Here is a 26862-nt window from a genome sequence, read left to right on the forward strand (position 1 = left end):
CCTAGCTGTTACCGTGATGTTTAGTAACTCACTGGTAAAGCTTTCTATGAGGAGGGAGGGTTTTTTTTTCAAATCCAGAGGGACAAACAAGGGTCAGAGTGGAACTGCTAGAGATTAATAAAGATCCAAAACCCCAGGAATTTAGCACAGTAAGCTCTTCTTACTAGTTTTGAAACAGATGATTGGCATCGCTGTATATCATTATACTCCAGCTAAGTCCTAAGGGTAGGTGTAAAGTCTGGGTGAATGGCAGTGCAGCAAACCACGTGTCAGGATCTAAAACCTGTAGTGCACAGGTGCAGAAAGACACTGCAAAGCAGGTAACTGCCATGTAGGGACACATTTTCTCAGCATATCAACCCCAAAAGAGGCAGGGATGAGGAAAGAGATTCTCACTCCAGATATACCGTCAAGATGAGGGTGTAGAACAGTACTGAGGATGACACAAGAAGCACCAGAAAAGCCCAGCAAACACTTTTATATTGAAGGGCTGTTAAATTACTCAAGAGGATAAAATCCTTAAGCTCATGAGCCAAGACAATCACACAGCTTTGTAGCACTGAAGGATCACAGGTGCCTTCACAAATGAAAACACTTCAGAGGTCTGAGAACACAAGTGATGTGACAATTTGACCTAGCAACTTCCACAGGACATTTCGGCAGAGTGAGGTTTAGGAATGGGCTTTCTCTCATCTACCAGGTCAAAACACAATATATCAGAGATGAGAGCCTTCCAGGCACTTGGAATGAGAAATTGCAGCAAATGGGTTCACTAAGTAAAGGAGACGGTGGGAGGAGAGGGGTGCTAAGCAATCAGTCACTTGAATTAATTTGGTTTGTACAACACAGGTGCAGGAACAAGCTAGATAGATTTTTAGGGAATCACATGGTCTCTCTTGGTCCTGAAGTGAATAAGTATCCTCCTCACACTCCACGGAGATGCTGTTACCAGCTGCCTTCCAGCTTTTAGCTGCAGCTTTTGATGGGAAGCAAACAGGAGCAGCAAATACTTTAGTCCCAGTACATTGAGAGCTTTTAAGTTCAAGATAAGAATTTGATGAAAAAACAGCATAGAACAAGGTGTATCTCCAAATCACACTTCTTCCTGTCTTATGAAGAAGACTACTTATGAAGAAGGCAGTTAGCACAATGAGCTAATTGCAACTTTGAGGCCACTGTTGCTGTGATTTTCACTTAGTTTGGGCTTGTTGAGCTCTGGAAGCTCCACCTCCATGCCCAGCTGTGAATGGAAGCCCTTAAGCACACAAGTCAAAAAGCTGTGGCCTGAATCAACAAGCTACTGGTGAGATAAGCTGTTTCTCCAACACAGTGGAAAAACCACCACGAAATTTAACAGAGCAGGGAGACTTCTTGCAAGCGTTGGTTTGTTTTGGGGATACCGGGAGATGATCATACCGAAAGGTGTTACCCACCAGATTTAGCTTGCTGCAGATCTATTTTAACACAAAATGTCTCTATTCTGCTTTTGGTGATGGTCCAGACACATTTGGGAGATCGGTAAGTGAAAACGCACACATAGTTTTGTAGCCTTTTATAAAGATGGGTTCTAGAAAGGAATTTTTCCAAATCAGAAAAACATTCATCTTGGATAGTCACGCAATAATCAGTAACTTGCACAGCAAAGGAATCCATTCTAGGCCATTTGGGAAACAAAAGGATGCTCAGAGAGAAGCAATTCATAACCTAATTCGCCAGTTTCTAGGCGTGTTCTGACTTGGAGATTCACAAAAGATTCTGTATTTATTCAGGTCACATCCTCATTAATCCTTTTAGTAATTTTTAGTCTAGATGGTCTAGGACTCACTCCTGAAACTCTTCAAGATAGGAAGTTTATAGCCACTGGCTCCGAATTTTTTTTAAGTGACAGAAATTTATGGATTTATCTCCAAAAAAAATTAGCCACAGAGAAGCTTTTACGTACCCAGATACCGAGAAAAAGTGACAGAGTCATTAAACACTCCACCACAGAGGCTCTGGTCAAAACATCCATAGGTCATAGGTAGATGCCTTGGTTTATACAGACCAGGCAGATTTATGAGGCCTAGCAGAGCTTATTAATGATGGCTGATCCCTCTAGACACCTATGGTGAAAGCTGAATAAACTGCCAGAGCACAAGCCTCAAATCCTTTGTAACACTAGTAAGTAGAGAACAGTAGCAGAGGCTCTGGTTCTTGTTCCAGCTGCACCATTTGCAGCTGAGCCATCTCTTGTAGAAAATAACTGTCTGCGACCCCCTTCCAGTTTGGCTGACCCATCCAGGCAGGGAGCTTCAATCTCCTGCCAGAGTAAACACCACTGAACTCTAAAACTATATTCTTTGCCACTACATGAGATAGCCAGAATTGTTTCCCAGCTAACCACAGGTGTTCAGAGAGCCAACATGACCCAAACATCACACTTTTACCCCAGCTCCCAGGAGCGGGGGGATGAGGCAGCAGACAAACAATTAATTTTGCATATGCATGAAGTGGTATGTCAGTCTTGGGCTTTTTCCTGCTTCCCTCGCACTTTCATAGCAATACACAAATATTGAATTCTTTTCAGAGGGTAAGATTCCACATACAATTAAACTACCTCTGAGCTAGGTACAAAGAAATTAAAATATGTTAAACATGGCACTTACACAAACACCCACAACCATAACTTTCAGGGAGATGACTTTCACAGGCATACTTTTGTTGCACTGTTTCCCTGACAAAGAGTCCAAACTTTGGGGCAAGCTCTTCTGAGACAGGGTGATCCTGTCTCTGCAGTGAGGCCAAGCTGCTCCCAGAGCTCCATCGAAATGCATCCTCATTTAACATTCCTGAAAACATCACAAGCGCAACTTCAGCTGCAGTTCCCAATCTTTCTCTGAACCATCATTATTTTTAACAGAGTTCCCAGGGAGGAAAAAAACCCTTCTGCCCTTAAATCCCACAAGCATCGCTCCAGGAAAATAGTCTCACACCAGAGAAAAAGAAGGGGTGACCCAAGTAGCAAACTAATTAGGGGATGTTAACATCACCTCAGCTGTGCAGATTTGCCCGCTGGTACCTTGTCTGTTCTTCAACTCTCCACAGCATTGTCAAGAGATTCGACCAGCAAAAACAAGGCAAACAGTTTGAGTGTCCTTCTTTGGGCACTGGGCTCCTTCTGAAAGTTTGTCCTTTGAGATTCATTTCCTGGAAAAGGATTTGGGCATTTATTTTTAATGACTGCAACATATAGCTGACACTGTTCTTCTTTTTCTTTACACCAGACTCAGTCCACAGCTCTCTTGGAATTTTATGTACTTCCAGCTGATACCTCAGCCACTTTCAGAAGGAAAGGAAATGTATCACATTTCCTTCATGAACCATTCATTGTTTTTTTATAAATGTACCCAGTTTGTGGATGAAGTAACTCCCTTGTATTAAGTTTCAAAATCTTGAAGCTACTGCACACTACAGCCCTTTTCTAACCAGTAAGAATTATCCAGTTAATTACAAGTCATTCTCTTCCTAGAAGATACTAAATATCAAGTCTGGGTATATTCTAATTTAATGCCCATTAACCTGTTAGCCTAGGAACAGAGGCAGTCAAATCCCATTGAACTAACTAGCTTATCTTTCAGAAGCCAAATGCCTTGATATCCAAGAGGTAAATACACCATTAATTATTGACTCAAATCAAGGCAAAGATTGTTTAAAAAACAAACAAACAAAAAAACCCCACAAACATAATTTAAAAAAAAAACAAACAACAAAACAAAAAACCTCCAGTAACAAAGAAACAGAAAAACCCACCAAACAACCCCAGCCCCTTTTCTGCTCTTTTCCAGCCTTTCTTCTCACCATGGCCTTAAATAGTCGAAGCAGCAACCCCAGAACAAGTCTTCCAGAGCATGAACATTGATTCATACACAAAGAGCTTGGTATCACTACTGGTGGCCATCAGCAGAGAGAGCACAGCGGCCACAGCACATATATTTAGAGATTAGAAAAAGGTCCATTTTCACAGACACAGCCTTGCTCATTTTCCTGCATGGAGGTAGTTGCCATATAATAGATCTGCACTGGAAAGACACAGTTTCTATCAACAAAATGACACCTGCGGAAGCTCCACTCATTCCCCAGAGGAAACAAGCAGTAAGGGCAGGCTTTTCTGGGGTAACATCGCACTTGAAGAGCAGTCATGCTGCAGGAATGGAAGAAAGGAACACGATTTTTCACACACTTAGCCACAGTAGCTGAACTAGCAGAACATTTATCAGGGGGCAAGAGAGATGACCCCAACAAACAGAACACCTCACACTGCAAACCACCTGTCTGGCAAGCAGGCTGTAGAAGCAACACCTGTGCTGGGGAGCAGACGCTGGCCCGGCCCGGCCCAGCGACCCTGGATGTCCCTCGGGTCCCTTTTCTGCCCGCGGGCTTGAGGTTTCCTCAGGAGGCCGCCAAGGACCAGGCTGGGGATGAGGGCCAGGGCCAGGCCCGCGGTGCATGGAGCTGATGCTCCCTCTGAAGCCGCACCCAGCGGGCAGGAACCAGCACAACAACCCCCACCTAAACCCCCAAAACTCCAACGTTAAAGCCCCGCTACTGAGAACTCCGCTGACCAACCGCCGCCGGCCCGCCTCCTCACAAGCCCCACCCCCTCCCTTCGCTCCCGCTTCCTATTGGCTTGGGCGCCCGCCAGTCACGGCGGTTGCCATGCGGACGCCCCCACCGCGCCGACGCCCTGAGGGAGGAGCGAGACGGCCATGGGGGCGGGCCGGGCTGGGACGGGAGGGGGCAGACGGGGGGCAGCGGGCGGCGCCCGCACCGGGACCGGCACCCATGCACGGCGCGGAGGAGGCGGTGGCGGCGGGGGGGCCGCGGATGAGCGCGGCGAGCACGCAGACGGACAGCATGGCCGGTGAGTACTGCTCCGCGCCCGCCGTGCGGGGACTTGGCGGCGGGGGGCCAGGCCGGGCCTGCCCCGCTGCGAGGGAGCGGTGCGGAACGGGATGGGGGGGAAGGGTGCTGACCGGCCTTCGCGGGTGCTGCGGGGCGTTTAACGAAATGACCGGACTGTCCGGTTTGTCCTCGGGACGCTTGTGAGGCTTCCCCGGGGCTGTTGGGAGAGCTCCTGCCTTCCCCTTCACCGCCGTTTCATAGCGATCCTGCCCCTGACAGACAATGTCATAAAGTATCTCCCTCGCCACCCCCCTGCTTGCTTGTGCTCTTGTTCATAAGGCTTTTTGGTAACATATGCTTGCATTTTGCATTTCCTTCCCCTGTCAAAGTGATTTCTTCTTCCAGTTCTGTACCATGTATACTTCTTGTGTATTAAATGTGCATAAAAGTGCCTGCCTTCTGAGGGGTTCATACTAACCCCTATAACAGGGCCCTTGTACAAATTTACTAGAGAGCAACTTTCTCCCAAGGCTGAGGATGCCCAAATTAAGTGGCTTTTGATGGATTCTTTTGTATCCTGTTGCTGCGGTCCCCGGGGAGTGGGCTGTACATACAGATCACCCCTGGGCTGTATATATAGCTCTCAGACTGAGGACCACAACAGGGCTGCCAGGCCTCCTTGATGGGTAAATGGGGTTTGTTTCTTCCTTAGCTGTATGAAAATCCTGCTTCCAAGCAAGCAAAGAAGATGAACTCTGAAAAGGGTTTCTTGTTTCCTTTCCCTGGACATCGATGCCACTGATTTCCTCCTTGATGATGTCAAAGCACAGTGTTAGTTTTGTACTTGTAAGATGACATCTTAAGCCTTTCAGACTTTGACCTGAGGACTCCTACATTGCAACTGCGGCATAATCCTGTATCTCAGCCCCGTCCAGATGCACAGTGCCCTGCTCCTTTTTGCTTGCAGGTGTGGGAGCAGCAGGGTTTTTGCCACTGGATTTCACAGTATTCTTTCCCTGGAGCATGTTGTGCCTCGCTGGAGTAAGATCCATAACCTGGAGGAATGAATTCATACCTTTATGTGAAGTAGGGAAGCTGTGTAAAGTAGGGAAGCTGTGAGGACTTGATGTGCCTGAAGAGTGTTCCTTTCATATATGGTTTTGGTCTTAGTAGCAAAGAGCCTGATTCCTTTTCTTCCCCAGTCTTCTGTAGTTGCTTTTAATACTGTAAGATGTCTTCTGCCTTTTTTTCCAGACCACTTCAGTTAGTATTCTCTGTTGAACTTAAGGGAACATTGAATTACAGAAGTGAATAAAGACGTGGATACATAGATATGATAACTGTGACCACAGGTCTTTCATTTTTCATCATAATATTCTCCTGCTTCTCATTATAAATTAATGTCAATTCACAGCAGGGTTGTGAACCAGTAGATTCTTCAGTTTGCTGAGATTAGGTCCACGAAAAAAAAAGTAATTCAAACTTGTTTCTAGTGTATTGTGTTTTAAATCTGCTCTGTATGCCAAATTGTAACCCATTTTAGAAAACATGATGGTGTTATGTGTGAGTTGGTATAAATTGCACTGTTTATTTTAGCTTGCCATTTGGGAACTGTACATGTGTGTGCTACAACAGGAGTGAACAGGGACTGTAATGAGAATTAACATGTGTCTGGTGGTGCCAACCAGGTGCCCCTTGCAGCGGATGTGCGCAGTGGAGAGGGAGTGTAGCTGGGCAGCCTAAGGAGCAGTGGGCAGTGTGACATTGGATGGTGCTGCTGAGGGGTCTAGAGTTGCTTTCCAAAAGCACTAATAAATTTACTCTCACTTCTGTGTGAATAAAGCTGCTAAAATACTGTCTGAAAATGTTGCTCCAGTCATGGATTGCATATGTTCACAGATGGGTTTACAGATGTGTCATTAAACTAACCCTTTTCCCTACTGAAGCGATCTCACTTAAAGAAATGTTTTTTCTCTATTCCTGCCTCTGCCTTTTCCTCCTTTGCAAAAACTTAAACATTTGAAGGAAGGGATAAAACCAGAAATAATGCTGTTGTCAGACAGTGCATGAGAGACCTGCAGAGGAATATGTGTTCATTGCAGCTCTCTATAAGCATCCCTGAAATAGGGACCAGAAATGTTTTGAAGACTTAATCAACTTCTTGCCAGGTGTGAGGCAAGATGATTTTACATCTGGAATGGTGCAAGCATCGGTGAGGAGTGCAGCACTTCCTCCTTTTTCGATTGTGGGACACTGAGTAGTGCTGAGCTCTGGGTCTCACAGGGCGATGCCCAGATTCTGAGTAGAAGCACAACACAGCATGAGGTGGTTGGTCTAAGAAAGGGTTCTTTGCTACCTCTTTGGTCATTTAGTCAGGACAGCCCGAGCAATAAGTTTAAATTTTTGTAAAAATCCAACCTAACTGATGTAACTGATGTAACTGGGCGGTTTCACAATGGCTCATCCACTCCTGCTGCGGGTGTCGGTGTAAGACCATGATGCGTACTAGATGTTTTTGCTCTCTTCTGTGGTGAGCCCGAAGCTGAATCACAAGTTGTGTCTCAAATTTCTGTAAGCATCTGTGAGTCATTGGAGCACATTAAGTTATGTGGGATCTGATCTGCTGTTTGCCTCTGAGTAGATATAACTCGCTAAATTTCAGTGAAAGTTTCTCCACTTTCTCTTGTTGCACAGATCTGATCTCTGCATCCAGATGTGAGCATCCTGAGTTGACAGCTACTACCCTGAAGAGGACAGTGTGGATTTAGCTGCTGTAATAACAAAGTGGTTGATGTACCAGGTTCTGTAGCAGCTGTGATGTAGAAGACTTGGAAGATATTTTTCATCAATATGGGGTTTCTTTATAAGTATTATTTAATAATTTTTTTTTTCTTCTAATGACAGGTCAAATGCCAAGACTTTCTAAGGTCAATCTTTTTACTTTGTTCAGTCTCTGGATGGAGCTCTTTCCCTCAGATGAGCAACAGAAAAAATCACAGGTAAAATGTCTACATTTATCATTGATTGGTCTTTCTGAACATATACTAATAGCTCCTGCAGTGAATTTAATGTAACTGCTCTTACATGACAGATAGTCAGGGGGTGGGAGGTGGAAGTTTTTCAAATATTTCTTAGGAGAAAAATAGCAAAAAGGTTAAACAGCTTGCTATCTTTAAAAACCATTGAAAAGCAAGGTATACCCCCAACAGGTGAAACAGTAAAAAATGCTCGTGGGTGTTTCGAAGAGCATAAGAAAGAAGAACTGGTGTATACCATGCACTTCATAGTATATACTAACTATAAATTTAAAACCAGTGTGGTTGATGGTGTAGAGATATTCTTTACAGTGTCGATATTCATGATTGTAAAAGAGTTCTCTTATACAGTGGAGCTGTGCAGAACTACTTCAAACATTTGCTGATGAAGAACTTGTAGACAACTACCTTAGTGACAATGAAAAGAAACCGTCCTTGAGAATGGATCTCGTAAATAGCTGCCAGTTACACTTCAAAGCAGAAGGGCATTTTCAGAGTGTCCTGGAACAGGATGTTTCATTTCATGGTCAGAGTTCTTACTGTGCTCTTTAGAGTGATTACTACTTTGTGCAGAGCATGCCCATGTGCTAAGATCCATAGCACATGTGTCAGCCAGGACAAAAAGATAGGAATATAATTTGAGTGATAATCAGGCCTAATTTTCAGAGCTGGGTATGTCCCAGACTAGACCTGAAAGAGGGACAGCACCATAAAGACTTCAAAAGCAGTTTCAAATTTAGTAATTCAGTTAGGAATGGCTCTTGGGTTAAATGCAGGGCTATAGTACAGCCTCATTTCTGTAACCACAAAGAAGTGGAACAATGTACATATCTAAGGCAACAGTGTTCTGGTAGAAGCTGGATTGCATAACGGGATCTGTTTCACCAGCTTCATCAAACTAGCCTGCATCCAGTTTCCTCACACTACATGTGAATCCAGATGTAAAGGCTCTTGTTTGTGGTACGTAGACTTTTTCCACAGAGGATTCGTTTCTATAAATGAAGAGACAGAAATAAAGCTAGAGAAGCTATAGGCTCCCAGGATGGTCAAGTTTAAGACAGAAATTAAACTCATGAGCATGTACAGATGCTGGATGATTCACAGGGATTTTCAGCTATAATTGACATAATTTTCTATGCTGCTTCTGGATTTTGTTATGGGCAAATCAATGACCAGAAAAATCAGGAATTTGTGACAAGTCACTTGATGTTGGAAAAAAGTAAAATAATAATAATATTAATGCATTTTTCTGTAGGTGAAGAAGAGTGGTCTAGTTGTGGTGAAAAACATGAAGATTGTTGGTCTTCATTGTTCCAGCACAGAGTTGCATGCAGGACAGATTGCACTCATCAAACACGGATCAAGGCTTAAAAACTGTGATCTTTATTTTTCTCGAAAACCGTGTTCGACTTGTTTAAAAATGATTGTAAATGGTAAGCAATGACTGTAGTAGAGTAGAAGTCAATGTTATACTTGTGACTGGTGGTATCAGAAAGCCTGTTTGCTCTGATATTTTCACTGATATTTTCCAAAAGGCTGACAACAGTATTCAATGTGCATTTCCTGGAGCTGATGATCAAGAAACTCAGGTTTGCTACTGAGACACTATTTCTCTGTGCAACTGTTATTATTGGTAGTGCTCGTCTCTTGGGTGTGATGCACTGCTGAGATTCTGACATACCTGTTGCAGGTTGCCACGGCAACCCTAAGCCTGATGACAAAGCCTAGATTGCTACATTTTTCCTTGTCCTCCCGTAGCTTGTCAGTAGCACCAGAGGGAGGCTGGTTATTTATGCAGAAATGACAGGGAGTACTTTAGGGTTTCCATTTCCCAAGGGAGATGAAGACAAGGCAGGTTATTCACTTCCTGAAATGGGATCTGCTGGTACAGCCCTTCTGCAAGTATTAGTTTTTAATTTCAGCACCAACTTCTATCAGTGCTTTTTTGTGTGGTTTTATTGTATCTGTTGTGAGATGCAAAATAAGGCTGCCACAAGGATCTTGGAACTTAGGAAATTACAAATTTGGTCTATAGTCTGATTATCAAGTCTGATGAGCTCTTGATATTTGTATATGTTAGCATTTTTGTTGTCCAGGTGCCACTGAAACAGCACTCACAGCCTTAAAGGAGAAAAACAGTGTTAGGCAATAATGTTTTGAAAATTAGGTTTATGTTCCATTGTGCTTGCATGGTTCCTTTTGCTGCATTGTCTTCTCTTCCAGCTGGGGTGAACAGGATTTCTTACTGGCCTGCAGATCCTGAAATCAGCTTGCAGAACGAGGCATCCAATCCCATGACTACTGATGATGCAAAGCTAGATGCCAAAGCGGTAGAAAGACTGAAGTCCAACAGTCGTGCTCGTGTGTGTGTGTTGCTTCAGCCCTTGGTGTGCTATATGGTGCAATTTGTTGAAGAAACTTCCACCAAATTTGATTTTATTCAAAAAATAGCAAAATCTCAGCCTGACTTGAATACTGACTTTTATACTGTGTGTAGACAAGAGAGAATAAAAGAGTATGAAAGTTTATTCCTAATTTCAAGTGAAGAAATGCACAAGCAAATATTGATGACAATAGGACTGGAGAACCTTTGTGAAAATCCATACTTCAGCAACCTTAGGCAAAATATGAAAGATCTTGTCTTGGTCTTGGCAACAGTCGCTGCCAGTGTCCCCGTTTTTGGATGCTTTGGATTTTACAACAGTGAATCACAGCGAACAAATGAAACAGACCATCAGGGTTTGCCCCAAGAAATTGCAAGGCACTGTATGATACAAGCCAGACTACTTGAGTACCGGACAGGTGAGTTGTTCCAGTAATGAAGGAAGAATGGGCATCACGAGTAGAGCAAGTTCCTGATTTCAGTCTTACTTCCTCCAAATACTTTCTTGAGTAAGCTGCTGAATTCCATTCCTACATCTGTGAAACAGGAGCAGCAGTAGTAATAGAAACTCCGCAGGGGTACATAGTGTTGCATGTGAAAATGCTGAGCTTTCCAAGAGAAAATCAGGGCAGGTATTTCACACACAGTGCTAGCAAAGCCTGCCCTGACAACATGTCCAACACCTATCTGAAAATAGAATACAATGACATTTAAATTCTTCAGGCTGCTCTGAGGCTATTTTTTTTTTTTTACTGAGATTTTCCAAGATGTTTCTGTTATCAAATAAGTAACTATTGTAACTATTACCTACAATATGTTGCAGATGTTACCTACACTTCTGCAGAAAAGAGCAGTGAAATTATACCCTTCCAGTAGGGCATTAAGTATGGTTATATTAAGATTCCTAGTTCCAATCTTATAACTAAAAGTAATTATATATCTGATGAGGGTTTTCTTTGCAAAGATGCTGGAGTTCTGATGTACAGGCTTTCAGGGTGGAAGGGCAGTTATTGACTATGTTTTGATACAGATGACTTCTGTTAGCTACTTTATTCTGGCTGGGTAATAATGCAGTGGTAAGTTCATCCAGATGTTACAGAATATGAAGACTTAAAACTTGGTGGTACTCCTTAGTGATGGTTTTTTCATCTAGACAGGATAGTTGGTTTTTTAAAAACCCTTGTAAACAAATAAGTAGTACATATTTACAGCTTAAAACAAAACTAATTCCCCAATATGCACACATAAAACCAACCTATCAAGTCAGATGCTGAATGTGCCTTTTGAATTATACAGACTTTGTCATTTGTGAAGGTGGGTCTTCATATTTTAGAACCTTTACCTTTTTTTGGTTTTGGTTTGATGTTTTTTTGGGGGCTACCCTCTGCAAATTTGGTCACCAGAAGTTGTAGATGAGATTACATTTCATTTTTAGAAGTAATTTAGAAGTTTTGTGGAAACAGTTGTGAGCATTATGTACAACTAGTGTTGTACAGAGCAAGACAGAATGACCAACCTTGAGTACTTTTTCGTGGGGCAGCAAAATCCAGTTTTATCTGTGCTGTTCAGCCCGGACTCAGGTCTGTTTTTTGAGCAAACTTTTATTCCACTTTAGTCCTGTAACAAAATCAAAAGAAATAACAGCACACACACACATATTTAGATTATAGGATGTTTTCTATGCTGGCTTAATATACATCGATGACTAATAAATACACAGGATATAAATAAAGTCAGCGCTCACAAAACATATCCTTTGCAGGAAGGACCCTCTTTGAGTGGGTATGTGGTAGTGATACTAAGAATGATGGAAATGGTTAATTGAAACAGCATTTTCTACAATAATAATCATTGGAAGCCCGAAACATTTGTTTTCTCCTTGATAATGCTCTGTTTTAACTGGTTAAGACTCTCATCAACAGCTACTGGGGAAGGTTTCAAACTTCCATAAAAGTCTTCCAAGTCACGTAATGGGGACAGTCCCATGGTGGTGACGGAAAACACCCCCGAAAATCCACTTGCTAACATTTTGTCTCTGAATTAGGTATAAAATACAACTAATTTTGATAGGAATTCAGACCACAGAACCATAAACTTAAGGAATGGCAGAAATTAAGTATTAATAATTAAATTAACTAGTAAACAACACAAATGTTTTGATCAGTTTGCCATCTTATGTCAGTGAACCTGTCCACATATATTCTTGGCACACATTTTCTTATCTGATATGTGTATTGGTTGCTTCTTAGCATTTGTGAACAGATGTATGTAGACAAGTCTTAGAGTGGCTGGCTTTGCAGTTAAAGCACGCTCAGCTTTTGCAGCAGACTGAAAGGCTGAGGGAGCTGGGTCTCTTTAGCTTGGAGAAGACGAGACTGAGGGGGGACCTCATTAATGTTTACAGATATATAAAGGGTAAGTGTCACAAGGATGGAGCCAGGCTCTTCTCAGTGACAACCAATGATAGGACAAGGGGTAATGGGTACAAACTGGAACACAAAAGGTTCCACTTAAATTTGAGAAGAAACTTCTTCATGGTGAGGGTGACAGACACTGGACCAGGCTGCCCAGGGAGGTTGTGGAGTCTCCTACTCTGGAGGCATTCAAGACCTGCCTGGACGCCTTCCTGTGTAACCTCATCTGGGTGTTCCTGCTCCAGCAGGGGGATTGGACTAGATGATCTTTCGAGGTCCCTTCCAATCCCTAACATTCTGTGATTCTGTGACATGACTTTGAACCTCTGAATCTTTCTGCATTTCCTTCCTCCTGTCCATGAAGCAGCAAGGAGTGTTATTCCTTATTCTAGTATGTCATATGTTAATGTACAGGTAGCTTAGAAGTGCTTTATTTGTTATTTACTGCTAAAATGTTATGTATTTTAGAGGATCATAAAACGGGAGTTGGAGCTATTATTTGGGCAGAAGAAAAATCGGTAAGTATTGAAAAAGTTACTTTTTCTTGCACTCATGGTTCACACACTTCTATTGGTTTTGAGCTCATTATTTTGCTTATACATGTGCATTTTTCCTACACATGCGCAGTGCTATAGAAAGGTTGCACTTCTCACTCTGTGGTTAACCAAGTTAATGACTGGTTCATTGTTGTGGTGTCAGGATGAAGTGGAAGTATAAGTGAGTTTACTAACTGCCACAGTGTCCCTGCCTGGCTTTTCAGCCTGCTTGCTTCCCTGGTCATCGTCAGTCATTCCACGTGTCGGGGCTACAAAGTTTTGCCCCAGCTGCTGCTCAGGCAGCTTGTGCCTGCTCTGCATCGGCCCTCCTCTGCTTGGCTCCTCTTTGCAGCTCTTTTTTGGAGAGGTCTCAGTGCAATCACAGCCTGACAATCTGTCGAGGATTTTTGTTGCAGTTGAAACACTGTACTGGTGTTATCATGTTCCGTTTTGGATTGAAGTGATATTTTTCTACAAATGTTATTGTTATGCTTGTTTACATCCAAACAAAGTTTTTATTTCTTTATGTCTCTGATTATGTACATTAGCAGTCCCAGGAAGCCCCATTCTTCATGCAGCTACAACATACTCTTTATTCGTTTTTCACACTTCAGTCATCAGTTACCTCTCGCCATTTTGATTCTTGTTCTGCTTTCAATCACCAGTTGCTACTTCATCAGCCCACTGGTCACTGGCTCTGTTCAGAGACATGTGAAACAGTCTTTGGCACATGAGGGACTAACTCCAGCTGTCTTTAATTTTGTACATTTCAGGAGGGCTTAAGGACTAAATCCTTCAGGCTTTTTTGTTCTTGCTGTCAGTATTGCATGCTAAAAGGAAAGCCTCTAATGCCTGGTGCAGGGTGTTGCAGTCTGCCCACGTGGCTCCTGTGGGGCGTACTGGAAAAGCTCTGTACAGACATGGAGCAGTCAGCAAGAGCTGAGCTCTCCTTTAACAGCTGTAACTTTGCATGAACTGATGATGTGAAAGTATACATTGCATAACACTTTGACTTGGTACTCAGTTTAAATGTCTCCAAATTCGATGCTTTGGTTACCGTTGCAGAGAAGCTGTGATGGAACAGGAGCAATGTGTTTTGTAGGCTGTGGTTACAACGCCTTTCCTGCTGGATCTGAATATGCCGATTTTCCACACATGGACGATAAACAAAAAGATCGGGAAATCAGAAAGTTCAGATACATTATACATGCGGAGCAGAATGCCTTGACATTCAGGTAATGGGTTTATTTTTACCACAGAGAAGAATGAGATGGTTCAGAAACAATTCCATGACAAATGCATGATGTCACTATGATGAAGTGTGGATTGCAGTTACAGTCTAGTTTATGCCTATGATGCAGAACTTAGATGTGCACGGACAGTCAACTCCTGGGCTTTCTTCAGACTTCTCAAGTTAACTTGGTTTTTAAAGGATATTCACTCCAATGCATGCCACCTGTCCTTCAGATACAAGCCACTGCCTGTGCTTCCTGCTAGGGCCATGCTATAACCTGAAATACAAAAGTGTGGCAATTGTTGAGGCTTCTGACAGTGGTGCGTGTGGAGAGGTGGGATGGGTGTTTAGTTCACAGATAGTAAAGCCAAATCAGATATCGTCATGTACTCGTGCACTTGATTAGGATTAAGTTGCTTCTAAGAGTATATAACACAGCACTTTGCTTGCTCTTGTGAAGTATCAAGTTTGCCACCATTCAAAGCAAGATAAAAGCTCTGAAATTCTGTGTTCTGACTGCTTGTAGGTGCCGAGAAATAAAGCCAGATGAGAGAAGCATGATATTTGTGACAAAATGTCCATGTGATGAATGTGTCCCTTTAATCAAAGGGGCTGGTATCAAGCAGATCTACGCAGGAGATGTTGATGCTGGAAAAAAAAAAGCAGACATATCCTATATGAAGTTTGGTGAACTTGAAGGTGTAAGCAAATTTACAGTAAGTGTCTAAATGTACTATATTCTAAAAATTCTGGGCATCATTGGGGTAGGGTGGAGTAAGCAGTCATCTGCAGCCAGCACAGAAGGGTGTTTTCTTGTGCTGTTTAGTCAAGTGAGTGTAACTGAGAGGTTGCTCTGTCACGACACCAGGAAGAAGTGCTGTGCCGTATGCCAGATGGTGGGGCCAAGTGTCTCTTTTCTGCAACTGCCTTGCAGATTTCCCTCTAACGCCTTGCTGTTGTTTGAGGTGGTCTCTCCACACTCTGAAGTTCTCTCCAAGCCTCCCTGTCACAGCACAGCAGCTGATGTGGGACATCACGCTGTGATTTTGTCGGCCCTTCCAGCATCTCTTGCACTCAGGGTGCTTGCCATGACAAACTGCAGTGCTGTCAGCTCGAGAGGTTCATTTCCCCTTCTCAAGGGACTAAATGGCTGTGCATCCCTTAATAATGTTTTATCCTCAAAGCAAGCGTGTGTTGGAGGGGGAGCCTTTCATTTGCTGCCTCACCCCCAGGCATGCCTGGCAGTGAAGGACTGTAGGGTACTTTTTCTTTCTCCCTTTGATCTTCTGTCTTCCGTTATAAGTGAACATTTTCTTCTTCTTTTACCAGTGGCAACTAAATCCATTGCACGCTAATGCCCTTGAGTTCCGTGACCCCACAGCCAGGGAAAGTAAGTATATTTTCATCAATTCATTTTATGACTGAGATCACTTTTTAAACAAACCTAGATATCTGTAGAATCGATTAGTCTTAATCTTGATTTCAATGGTTAAATTCTGCTATGAAAACTGTGAGATTTTTGAATAGATGAACTAATGGTAAGTCGAAAACAAGCTTGTTTTAACAAATGCTTGGCATTGGTGCACACATTACAAAATCTAGCAGTGCTATTCTCAAGGCCGACAATGTGCTGTTTTGCATATAGATCATTCCAGACTACTTTATCATGTTTTCAATTTTGTTATATAAAGACTCTTTATAATGTGTTCTATAAAGAATGCCATTCTTTTTCGAGATAAATTGGACTCCTTTGAGTCATTTGAATATGTTCTGTAGAACATTTTGGTGCTTCTTTTATGATGTAGAATCTCTGCCAGTGCTTTTCAATCAACATTTATTTTTGTGTATATAATATAAAGACCATAAAATCCTCTCGACCTGCACCCCTGTAGCAAGGGAGCTGTCATCTTCTGAAATCAGAGTTTAGATGAGTCGTGTTTAAGCCTTTATGTGCTACAAAAGGGTCCCACCATTAGCATCTATTGTCAGCTACCAGTCCTTGAGATGTTCCTCATCCAGAGAGGAAAATAATGTGAAAAAAGAAGCTAAATATTTTTTGTGCCTCAAGCCTGAAGATATGGAGCATAAAGATAGGGAGTTGGCAGTTACTCAAAGCAGTGAGCTCCATGCTAGGATCGTAAAAAAGACTGAGGGTGGTTTTTGTAGCACATGAATAGCCTTATACTACAAGTTAATTCCTAACATGCAGTGAGCTAGATTAGTGGAAAAGTCTCCTCATTAGCTATTTCTGTATGAGTGGGGGGAAAAGCTGGGAGGGAAGGGCTCAGAGTAATGTTTATGGCATTAGTAATCACTGCAAAATGTTAGGGCTTGTTTGTCCCTCTCTCTGGTAATGGTTTCTAGACCTAGCTGGAGAAAGATGCATCCTGGGGTACTGCGTTTGACAAACTTTAACAGGGGTCATTCTTCTAAGAATGTCTGTGCTTGCATTTTCAACACTGAACTGTTTTAAGTTGCTATTTTTCCTTAGTATGTTTCTTTTACCATGGTTATTGCATGTTACTGTGTATGGGGAAGAAGACAAGCTCCCCCACCCTAACCCAACATTATTCCAGTGTGACTGTATGTGTTAAGTATTTAGACTATTCTTACTATAGTATTAATATTTCACACATATGTTTTTTTTCTTTAGATGGGGTCCAGAAAACAAAATCACTAGATGACCAGCAGCACCAAAGCAAGAAACTGTGTCTTGGTCACTATTGAATAATTAAGCACTTCTTCAGTCTTGATCTGTACTTTTTATAATGCAGCCTGTTTGCACTTTCAAATAAGGAAGAGTTTTATTTATTGTTTGGAGAGTGATTTTTAGAATAAGTTTATTTATTATGTCTTTAATGTTTTAAAGAATTTGCTGAAGGTCTTTTTAATTTAGAAGTTCCTGACGAAAAAATGCTGCTTGTATTTTCTGTGAAAGTAACTGGGTGGCTAACACATTGCAAAAAATACTGGAAGTTTATTACTGGAAGTTTATTACTGGTAGATCAGAGTAATAACAAAATGGTATCTTTTTTGCTTGGTATATGGATTGAGGGAATGGATTTCTAAGTTCTGGGCTAGCAGAATGCAGAAATAAGCCCTATTCTTCAATTACAATTATCAAGGGAATCTTCTAGGAAATGGTAGATAATCACCAGCAATTGTCGTTTCTGAAAGTGGCTTTTGCTTCTCAGGCTGCTTGTATAAAGGAAACAAAGCCATTGGGATGGCAGTGGTTGCCAGGTAAGTGGTTTGGAGATCAAGCTTGTCTCTCCTCTCATACATACCCTCTTCCCTCTGCCATAGCAGGTCTGTTCTATACAGTGGTACTTGCATTGCAGCTCTGTGTGCTTCCTCAAGTGCAGCCCATCTGAACTGATGTAGACAAAAATCAGCTTTGTTTTTTCTCAGCTTCTGGATGCAGGCCTGAAAGAATTTAGCTGTATGCATTGCACTGGCCCCTACATACTCTGTGAAGACTGACAGCATTTAGGTTTTGTTAATCTTCACTAACAGGCTTCTGGGACTACAGAAGTTAATAAAGTGCCAGTTGTCCTGTTGTTTCTTAGATAGGATGATCTTTACCAGTGGAATAGCCCTAATCTTTTCAGGTGCCAATCTCTTGCATGTGGAGCAAGGGTGACTTTAAATCAGCCAGTGAAAATGCAGTCTGACATTGTTGCTAGTTTTGAGGGGGTGCTGGTAACGGGTAACCAGAACAGGGAGTTGTACCCAGCATCTTTTGAGAGATCACTCTCCTTACTGCCATCTGTTTGCTGCTTTGAATGTGACCTCTAGCTGTTTGGTTTAGCAGATGTTCCAAGACTTTCTGTTCAGCTCCTCTGCTCAGCTCTTAAGTGCAAACACCTCAGACATTTTTCTGCTGCCACTGGTAGGATACATAAATGGCCTTTTCCCAGTTATTTTATTCATCTTGTCTTTGCTGCCCTCCTTAAGGTCCTGGAAAAGGAATAATGTTTTAAGATGCTGCTGTAGGTTCTGTTTGCTTCTTTCAGGCTTTGGAAAAGGTTGCAACTAGATAGTAAAGCTGTGATCGGATAGCGTGCAAAGCATCCTTAATGTGGCATTAATTATGTGGAGTCTGTTCTCACCCAGTTTAGCTACTGGTCCTGTAACTTAAGGTACAGTCCTTGATGCCTGGAGCTGCAGCATGGAGCTGTGATTCTCCATGGCTCATAGTGTAACGTTGTTCTTGAGTACCTGGACTTCAGAACTGGGAATGCTCATATCCTCTTACCACCATGAGAATGTGCTCTCCCTGGAGCTGGAGAAGCTGCTGTTTCTCTGAGCCTGGTTAGACTGAAGGCTGCTCTAGGGCTGCTGGTTGAGGGCGGTGAGTGCAGCGTTAGCAGCAGCAATGTCACGAGGCAGCTGGCAGACCTCCTGCCTCACTGCTGTCTTGCCAGGCAGGGTACACATGGCTTCATTTCCCAGGACCATGTAGCGAAGGAGAAAAGTCTGACCCTGTTTGTCAACCAAGGGAAGGATGGTGAAATCCATTTTTGCATCACACCTCAAAAGAGTCCTTTTTCACAGTAGCTCATGAGGAAGCCACTTCACCAGGTCTGGTAATCCAGTGCAGAGGAACCCGCGTCATGAATTTGCCAGCAGATCCATCTGCAAGAGCCCTATGCCTTTCCTGTCAGATTGAGAGTCTGGGGGCTGGGAATTAAGTTGTTGGTTTGGATGCTGTACAAGCCACAGAAAGACAGGGTTTTTTCCTTTCATCAAGGATTTAATAGTTTCATTGTTTGTAACTTCCATATGAGGTTAAAGTAAAATGTTGATGTTTCATCAACAAGATTATAATCTGGTTTTAAATCATAGATGTTTTACTTTGGCATACTTCCGTCCCCCCACCCCCAGCTTCTTGTAAGCATCTTGTGTTAGAATCATTACTCCTGGCTTTTTCTGCAGATCAGAACAACACTGTCCAGATTAAAAAGTCCACCCAACCCCACCCACTGAAACCTTCTTGTTTCTACAATCTATTGGCAATGTTCTGCTACTTGAGTTAGGACCAGGGAAAAAAAAAAAAAACGGGCAGGTTTAAGGCCCCTTCAAGTTTTACAGTGATGAGTCAGCTGGTATCAAAATTGGTAAGGAAGTCTATGTCTTCATAGGAACAGCTGACATTGAAATGTCCCTGGAAATGCCATAGATGGCCTGAGTACAGGGAGAGGTAAATCAAGATACAAGTCAAATATCACACACATTAAATAACTGCCCTGCAGTGAATGCTGCTGGTAACCTGTACTTCGTGAGGAGTTAAGATTCTACCTTTTTATTGGTTTTTAAAAAGAAGATTTTTGTACAAAACTTGGCATGAAACTTGGAACTGCTCATCAGGCTGAAGGCTTGGAAGTCTGGCTTTATTCCTGTCTTGCCATATTTCTACAGATTCCTCCAGAGGCTCACAAACTTCTGTAGGCTCTGATTATCAGCATAACCCTATTTCTTTGTGAGATTACACAGTAGGGTCCTTATCCTGGTCAGTAGGAACTATGTGAATGGGGTTTCTCTGTCAGCCTGTGGACTCTATAGGTGCTGCTGTGCATGTCATCTGCTTAGCAGCGAGAGCCACCAAAGACTGGACGTCTCCTGCAGTGCTTATTTTGCAAATGAACACTAGGATGTTTGTTTTTCATTAAAAAGAGCAATGTATTTAAAATCAAGAAATGTAAAAGTTATATATTTTGTATATTTTATCAAATTTCCATATGCATTTTTTTTTGTCTCTTCATTTCAGAGCAGTTATTTTAATTGTAGGCATTAACTAGTAGTAATGATTTGGCCTCTCGACTGACAATTACAGAAATTCTCTGTTAATTGTCTGCCTTACAGCAAAACATGTTTTCTGCTAATAAATGAATCGGACAGTAAAGTACTGAAGTATATTTTCAAGTGCTTTGAGTTATTAGAAACATTACAGAGTGCTTTGAGATGCTCACACCCTTTACCTGCCCGGTGCTGTCCTTGCTCCTGCAGTCCCAGCTGGTTGCTGAGCAGCATCACCCCTTCTCCTCTGACTGAAGAAATGCTCTCAAGGTGAGACTGTGCCCCCTGTCAGGCCGGGGCAAGGGCTGGGATCCCCTCCCTCTGCCCTGCAAGCGTTAATGAGTATTAATTACCTTATCCTAGGGAGGGTAAGGACTGCCTCAGGAAGCATTTTGTGAGCTGACACAGGTGATGCTGAAGGCCTGACCCTTCACAGGGTTTACACCCACCAAGCTCTAGCCTGGGCACAGTGCCACAAGGCCCGTTACCTGCTGGAGTGCATTGGGGCTTTTCCTGCCTGCAAACCAGACTTCAAAAATGTGTTTGACTTTAATTTGTTAGATCCACTACATGCCATTGCTTGGAGACTAGAAAAGCAAAGAAGGCAGACGGTGTGTGCTGGTTTCTGATAGATCTGAATTACCGTTTAATGAAGATGGTCACAGTGCCACAAGCACAGAGCTGAATTCCACTCTGTCCAGAAAGGTAATGGCAGAGAATTGTTGTCAAACATTTACAGAATCATAGAATCATTTTGGTTGGAAAAGACCCTCAAGATCGTTGAGTACAACTGTTAACCTAACTCTGGTACTAAATCATGTCCTTAAGAACTTCATCTACACATCTTCTAAACACCTTCAGGGACGGTAATTCAACCACTTCCCTGGGCAGCCTGTTCCAATGCCTGACAACCCTTTCTGTGAATAAATTTTTCCCAATATCCAATCTAAACCTGCCCTGGTGCAACTTGAGGCCATTTCCTCTTGTCCTATCACTTGCTACTTGGGAGAAGAAACCAACACCCTCCATGCTACAGCCTCCTTTCGGGTAGTTGTAGACAGCGATCAGGTCTCCCCTCAGCCTCCTTTTCTCCAGGCTGAACAGCCCCAGTTCCCTCAGCTGTTCCTCATCAGACTTGTGCTCCAGGCCCCTCACCAGCTTTGTTGCCCTTCTCTGAACTCTCTCCAGCACCTCCATGTCTTTCTTGTAGTGAGGGGTCCAAAACTCAACACAGTATTTGAGATGCAGCCTCACCAGGGCCAAGTACAGGGGGATGATCAGTGCCCTAGTCCTACTGGCCACACTATTCCTGATATAAGCCAGGATGCTGTTGGCCTTCTTGGCCACCTGGGCACACTGCTGGCTCGTATTAAGCCAGCTGTCGAGCAAGCTGGCTGTCACTTTTTGATCTTCCTTGGGATCCGTCTGTTTTCCCAGACATAGCACTCTGCAAATACGCCAGTTCTGTATGCTGTATGTGTACACACAGGCAACACCAGCTCTTCAGCATTTTCAGATATTGGGCAGAATATGGTGCTCGGTGTTTTACAGTTTTGTTCGCTCTTTGAAGGGGAAAGGGGCTGGTAGCACAAGGCATTTTCCAGTAGAACCCACCTCCTGATAATGTGATGGATACAAGTAAGCCCAAGATAGGGGTTGTAAGGAACATTTAACGAAGAACGGTTGTTTTTACATAACTGAGGACCTGGTGCCTGACCCCAGCCGGGGGGGAGGACTGAGAGACATCCGACTATGAATTCTTAATGTAATACACAGTCTCTTCCTGGAATATGTACTGACACCTGTATACATGCCTGTATTGATAAGTTAATTTAGGGGGAAGTGTAGCCAAAGTACCAGGAATCCACACCTTAAATAGATTGATAAGGGGAAGGGTATTGTGTGCGTTGGGATAGTCTGTAAACCCTGAAGTACCCAACCAATGGGGAACGGGAGAGAAATTGCAGCCGGGATTTTGGGGAGATATAAGCAGGGGCTTTTTGCCCTATTAGGTGTGTCTGCCTTTAGGTAGAACACCCAGTCTTGCAAAATCGTTATTAAAATATGCTTTGCTGAGAGATCCTGCCTGGGCCTATTATATTTGCAAAAGAATTGTTTCCTACAGGGTCATTACCTTCACGACGTGCCAGATCCCTCAGTTGAACCTCAGAGTGCTGCTGCGCTGTCAGAGGCTGATCCCACCGCCCCGCGGTAGAAGGTGCAGGGCAGCACCGCGAAGCCCTTGGTGCAGGGAGGGAACGGGCAGAGAGCCGCCGTGCTGCTTCTGTGGCTGGCTTAACGAGTACCAGCTAGCGAAACACACACAGTTTAGTTCCCTGGCCCTAAACTGCGGCTATTTTGCCTCATCTGCGGCAAAAATAAACCAGCTCCCGCCCCTCAGCGGCGGGAATCACGGGGCCGCGGGGTGCGGTAGCGAGCGCGGCCGCCAGGGGGCGCTGCCGGCCGGTCTCGGGCGAGCGGCCCCGCTGCGGGACGGACCCGCCGGGGCCACGGCTGCTCCGGGCTGGGCCGCGGGGAGCGAGTGTCCGTGCGGCTGCCGCGGGAGGGTTGTTAGTGCTGTAAACACTGCGGCAGGCGTCGGACAGCCCTCCTGCTGCAGGCTGCGAAAGGCAAAGGTGTGCTGGTGCTCGTGGTCCATGTCAAGACACTTGAGGCGGCTAGAAAATGATGAATTGGAAGAGGAAAAACTTGAGGCTGGCGTGACTGTTGTTAAGTAAAGGGCACTGCTCGCCTCCCAACAGCACACAGATTCATAGAATCATTTCAGCTGGAAAAAACCCTCAGACCATAACCTAACCTAACTCTTAGCACTAAACCATGTCCCTAAGCACCTCGTCTTTAGACCTTTTAAACACCTCCAGGGATGGTGACTCCACCACTTCCCTGGGCAGCCTGTTCCAGCACATGCAGAGGAAAGCTCTGAGCTCCGTCCCTGGGTTATTTTGCAGAGTGACATGTGTCTTCTGCACTTCATGGGGTCTTCTCTTTGTACCTGAAATTTTCCACTTTGTTTTTCTGAGGAGCCAGGCTCTGCCTCAGCACCACAGTTTCACAGTTTCACAGTATGTTTGGGTTTGGAAGGGACCTCAAAAGATCATCTAGTCCAATCCCCCTGCTGGAGCAGGAATGCCGAGGTGAGGTCACACAGGAACATGTCCAGGCGGGTTTTGAATGTCTCCAGAGAAGGAGACTCCACAACCCCCCTGGGCAGCCTGTTCCAGTGCTCTGGCACCCTCACTGAGAAGAAGTTTTTTTTCTCAAATTTAAGTGGAACCTCTTGTGTTCCAGCTTGATCCCATTACCCCTTGTCCTATCATTGTTTGCCACTGAGAAGAGCCTGGCTCCATCCTCATGGCACTCACCCTTTATATATTTATAAACATTAATAAGGTCACCCCTCAGTCTCCTCCAAACTAAAGAGACCCAGCTCCCTCAGCCTTTCCTCATAAGGAAGGTGCTCCACTCCCTTAATCATCTTCGTTGCCCTACGCTGGACCCTCTCCAGCAGTTCCCTGTCCTTCTTGAACTGAGGGGCCCAGAACTGGACACAATATTCCAGATGTGGTCTCACCAGGGCGGAGTAGAGGGGAAGGAGGACCTCTCTCGACCTACTAACCACCCCCCTTCTAATACACCCCAGGATGCCATTGGCCTTCCTGGCCACAAGGGCACAGTGCTGGCTCATGGTCATCCTGTTGTCCACCAGGACCCCCAGGTCCCTTTCCCCTACACTGCTCTCTAATATGTAATTTCCCAACCTATACTGGAACCTGGGGTTGTTCCTGCCCAGATGCAGGACTCTACACTTTCCCTTGTTAAATTTCATTAGGTTATTCCCCGCCCAACTCTCCAGCCTGTCCAGGTCCTGCTGGATGGCAGCACAGCCTTCTGGCGTGTCAGCCACTCCTCCCAGCTTGGTGTCATCAGCAAACTTGCTGATAGTACACTCAATTCCCTCGTCCAAATCATTGATGAATATATTGAATAATACTGGCCCCAGTCCTGACCTCTGAGGCACTCCACTAGATACTGGCCTCCAACTAGACTCCACACCATTGACTACCGCTCTCTGGCTTCTCTCCTTAAGCCAGTTTGCAACCCAAACTGGTCACCAGCTGGTCTTCCTGAAGCTACAGGACCACTGTGCATTCCCATCACTGTTGAAGCGATAGGGTCTGTTCCAGCTTCAATGTAGATGGTACTTCTACAACATGTTTGTTAGTGGCTAGAACTAGAGGTGTATTAACACAAACAAAACCCTTGCAGTCTGCCTGTATTTTTCTCCTCCTTAGCCTTCATTGCTCAACTCTCTTTACTTTGGCTCTAGTGAGGTCACCTCACTACTTTGCCAGCAAATTTTCCCCCAGGGCAGCTAAATTTCTAACTTGTAGAAATAAATAAGGGGTTGACGAAGCCTGGAGAAACCACAAAGCGTTTGAACAATAACTTTTGCAAGAACCAAGCCTTAAGGACATGTCATGCAACATTTTCCCACTCCCCAATGTCCTTTCAGAAATACCTGCAAGATGTATTTAAAATAGTAGGAATGCCTGTACATTCACCTGCTGCTGGTCTTTCATTCCCATTTTGGGGCAAGACAGATTTATCTAGCAAAGGCAAAAAGCAACAGCAGCAGAGGAGCCCAGCTGCATGGCTGGAGGTGTATTTATTAGCAGGCGAGCTGGGTCTTTTGTTGGAATGAACATATGACTCTCTTCCCTCAGCAACACCTGCCGCCCCCTGGGACATGTTGCTCTCTTGCCTGCCAGTAGGCCTGTCCCCAGTGTCCCCTTCCCTTGAGCCTTTGACAGGAAGGATGAGCCGTTGCTGTCAGCTCACAGTGAGAACCTGCTCTATCCCACGAGCTAATTGTGGCTCTGCCCTTGACACTCCTTGGGACACAAGGCGAGTCCATCTGTGAGTATCATTTTTCCCCCACACCCAGCTTTAAAATGGGGAGGAGGTGCCTTTCTCCGCTTTCCCCATGAGAGGTCATGAGAGCTGCTCCCGGCCGGCTCCCTCTTGTCCTACGCACACGGAGCCCGTTGGGCATCTGACCATCTGCCAGGGCAAATGACGGGTTTGTTTGCTCGCTGGTAGCTGCCGGGGCAGGGCTGTGCCGGGGTGTGCCGCCTGCCGAGGAGCTCACCCGCACTGCGTGTTTGCACACAGCTCTCAGCAGATGCAGCGGGCTCCGCTTTGAGAACGGTATTTTTAAATCTGCTCCAAGCCCTTGTCAAGCCAGCTGTTCCACAGGCGAACTGAAGGGCATTGCCAAAGCTGGGTGTTAGGGGAGGTAACATACTTGGCAATTTGGAAATAAAGGGCCTCTGTCCACAAGAGTTGAGCAAGGCACTTTCACGGTCCCAAAGAGATGTTCCCGTCCTGTCAGTGCCCTCAGAAGAAGTAACTCCATTCATCAGCAGACTGGTAGCTCCCCCCAGGAGAGCTGTGCTGGGGAGTTGGGTGGGTTTTGTTTCTGTAACTACGGGGAGCTGGGCCCTGGTGCTGTGGCTGGGCTGGTGCCTGTTGTGCAGCCAAAGGACGTTTTGTGCCTGTCACCTTCGTGGTCAGGTGCTTGTTGCCTGACTACTTGTAACAGGCCAACATGCTGGAGGTGCCCGCTGGCATGAGGTGACAGTTGAAGCAGGTAGGTCACACGTTTGGCCATGGGACAATGGGGCTTCATTCCCAAATCTGCAAGTGGGGAAGAGGCTCATTGCCCCTACGAGCAGCACTAGCAGGAAGCAAACCAGGCACACCAAGGGCGGGAGGAGGCTGGGGTGGCATGGGTGACATACCTGAGCCATTCCTCATATGCCGCAGATGCCTTGTCTCAGAGACAGCCAGGGCAGTGCTGTGCTTTCCTGGGAATAAAGCTCGGTAGCAAAGCTCTCCCAGCTGCTGCTGGTGCTGTACAGTGACGAAAAACAGCTACAGAGCTCCCGTAGCAATGGTAACCTACAGTGCTCAGCTGCATGATGCAAGGCAGAAGGCTGTCTCGCAGGATGTGCTGGGAAACCCCCTGGTCCCCAGCATCCCAGTCAATACTAAACCAGATAGGTGTGGGTTTTGGGGGAGCCCCCTCCCTGCTGTGACAGCTGGGGACAGCCAGGGCTTGGCCAGAGCCGAGCTGGTGCTGAGCCCTGGGCACAGGCTTTCCCCCTGCGCCTGCCGCTCGTGCTGCATGTCACACAGCCTGAGGTGGAAAAAGTTATTGTTACTGTGGTTTTGCAAAGCCACTTACAACCAATGCCATAGCAAAGGGGTTGCTTGTTTGATCGTTTTTCCTCCTGTCACGCTCCTGGAAAGAGGGGCCAGCACAAGACAGGCACTGTGGAGCAGGACAGTGAGTCGGGAGGGCTGGGCTCATCACCTGCCTCTCCCCGGGGCCGCAGGAGAGCCGGGCCAAGTCACAGCCCTGGGAGATGCTGAACCACGCAGCCAAAACTCACCTTGTCCTGGGTTTTCCCTCAGCCTCGTCCCATGGAGCCTGCCCAGCACCAGCTGTGCGCAGGAGTTAGAGCCACACAGGGAAAGGGGTGCATGCCAAAATGCA

General features: G+C 44.8%; 1 protein-coding gene across 3 annotated transcripts; it reads left to right on the forward strand.

The window, feature by feature from the left end:
* The first annotated feature begins 4796 nt into the window (after window positions 1–4796).
* CDADC1 (cytidine and dCMP deaminase domain containing 1) lies at window positions 4797–20712 on the forward strand. Of its 3 annotated transcripts, XR_014186688.1 has the most exons (10): window positions 4797–4900; window positions 7786–7880; window positions 9172–9349; window positions 10140–10718; window positions 13182–13231; window positions 14315–14484; window positions 15010–15199; window positions 15813–15873; window positions 17137–20552; window positions 20646–20712. XR_014186688.1 is itself a non-coding variant. In XM_082076337.1 (9 exons), exons 1-9 carry the CDS (start codon window positions 4822–4824, stop codon window positions 17208–17210), a joined length of 1476 nt encoding a protein of 491 aa, XP_081932463.1. In that variant the 5' UTR covers window positions 4797–4821; the 3' UTR covers window positions 17211–20634. The 3 variants fall into 3 exon arrangements, 1 of the variants encoding a protein (XP_081932463.1); XM_082076337.1 differs by lacking the exon at window positions 20646–20712 and having other exon boundaries at window positions 17137–20634; XR_014186689.1 differs by lacking the exon at window positions 4797–4900 and having other exon boundaries at window positions 7779–7880.
* Window positions 20713–26862: the final 6150 nt, after the last annotated feature.

Source organism: Streptopelia decaocto (genome assembly GCF_964273445.1).
Source record: "Streptopelia decaocto genome assembly, chromosome: 1".
NCBI classification, from domain to species: domain Eukaryota; kingdom Metazoa; phylum Chordata; class Aves; order Columbiformes; family Columbidae; genus Streptopelia; species Streptopelia decaocto.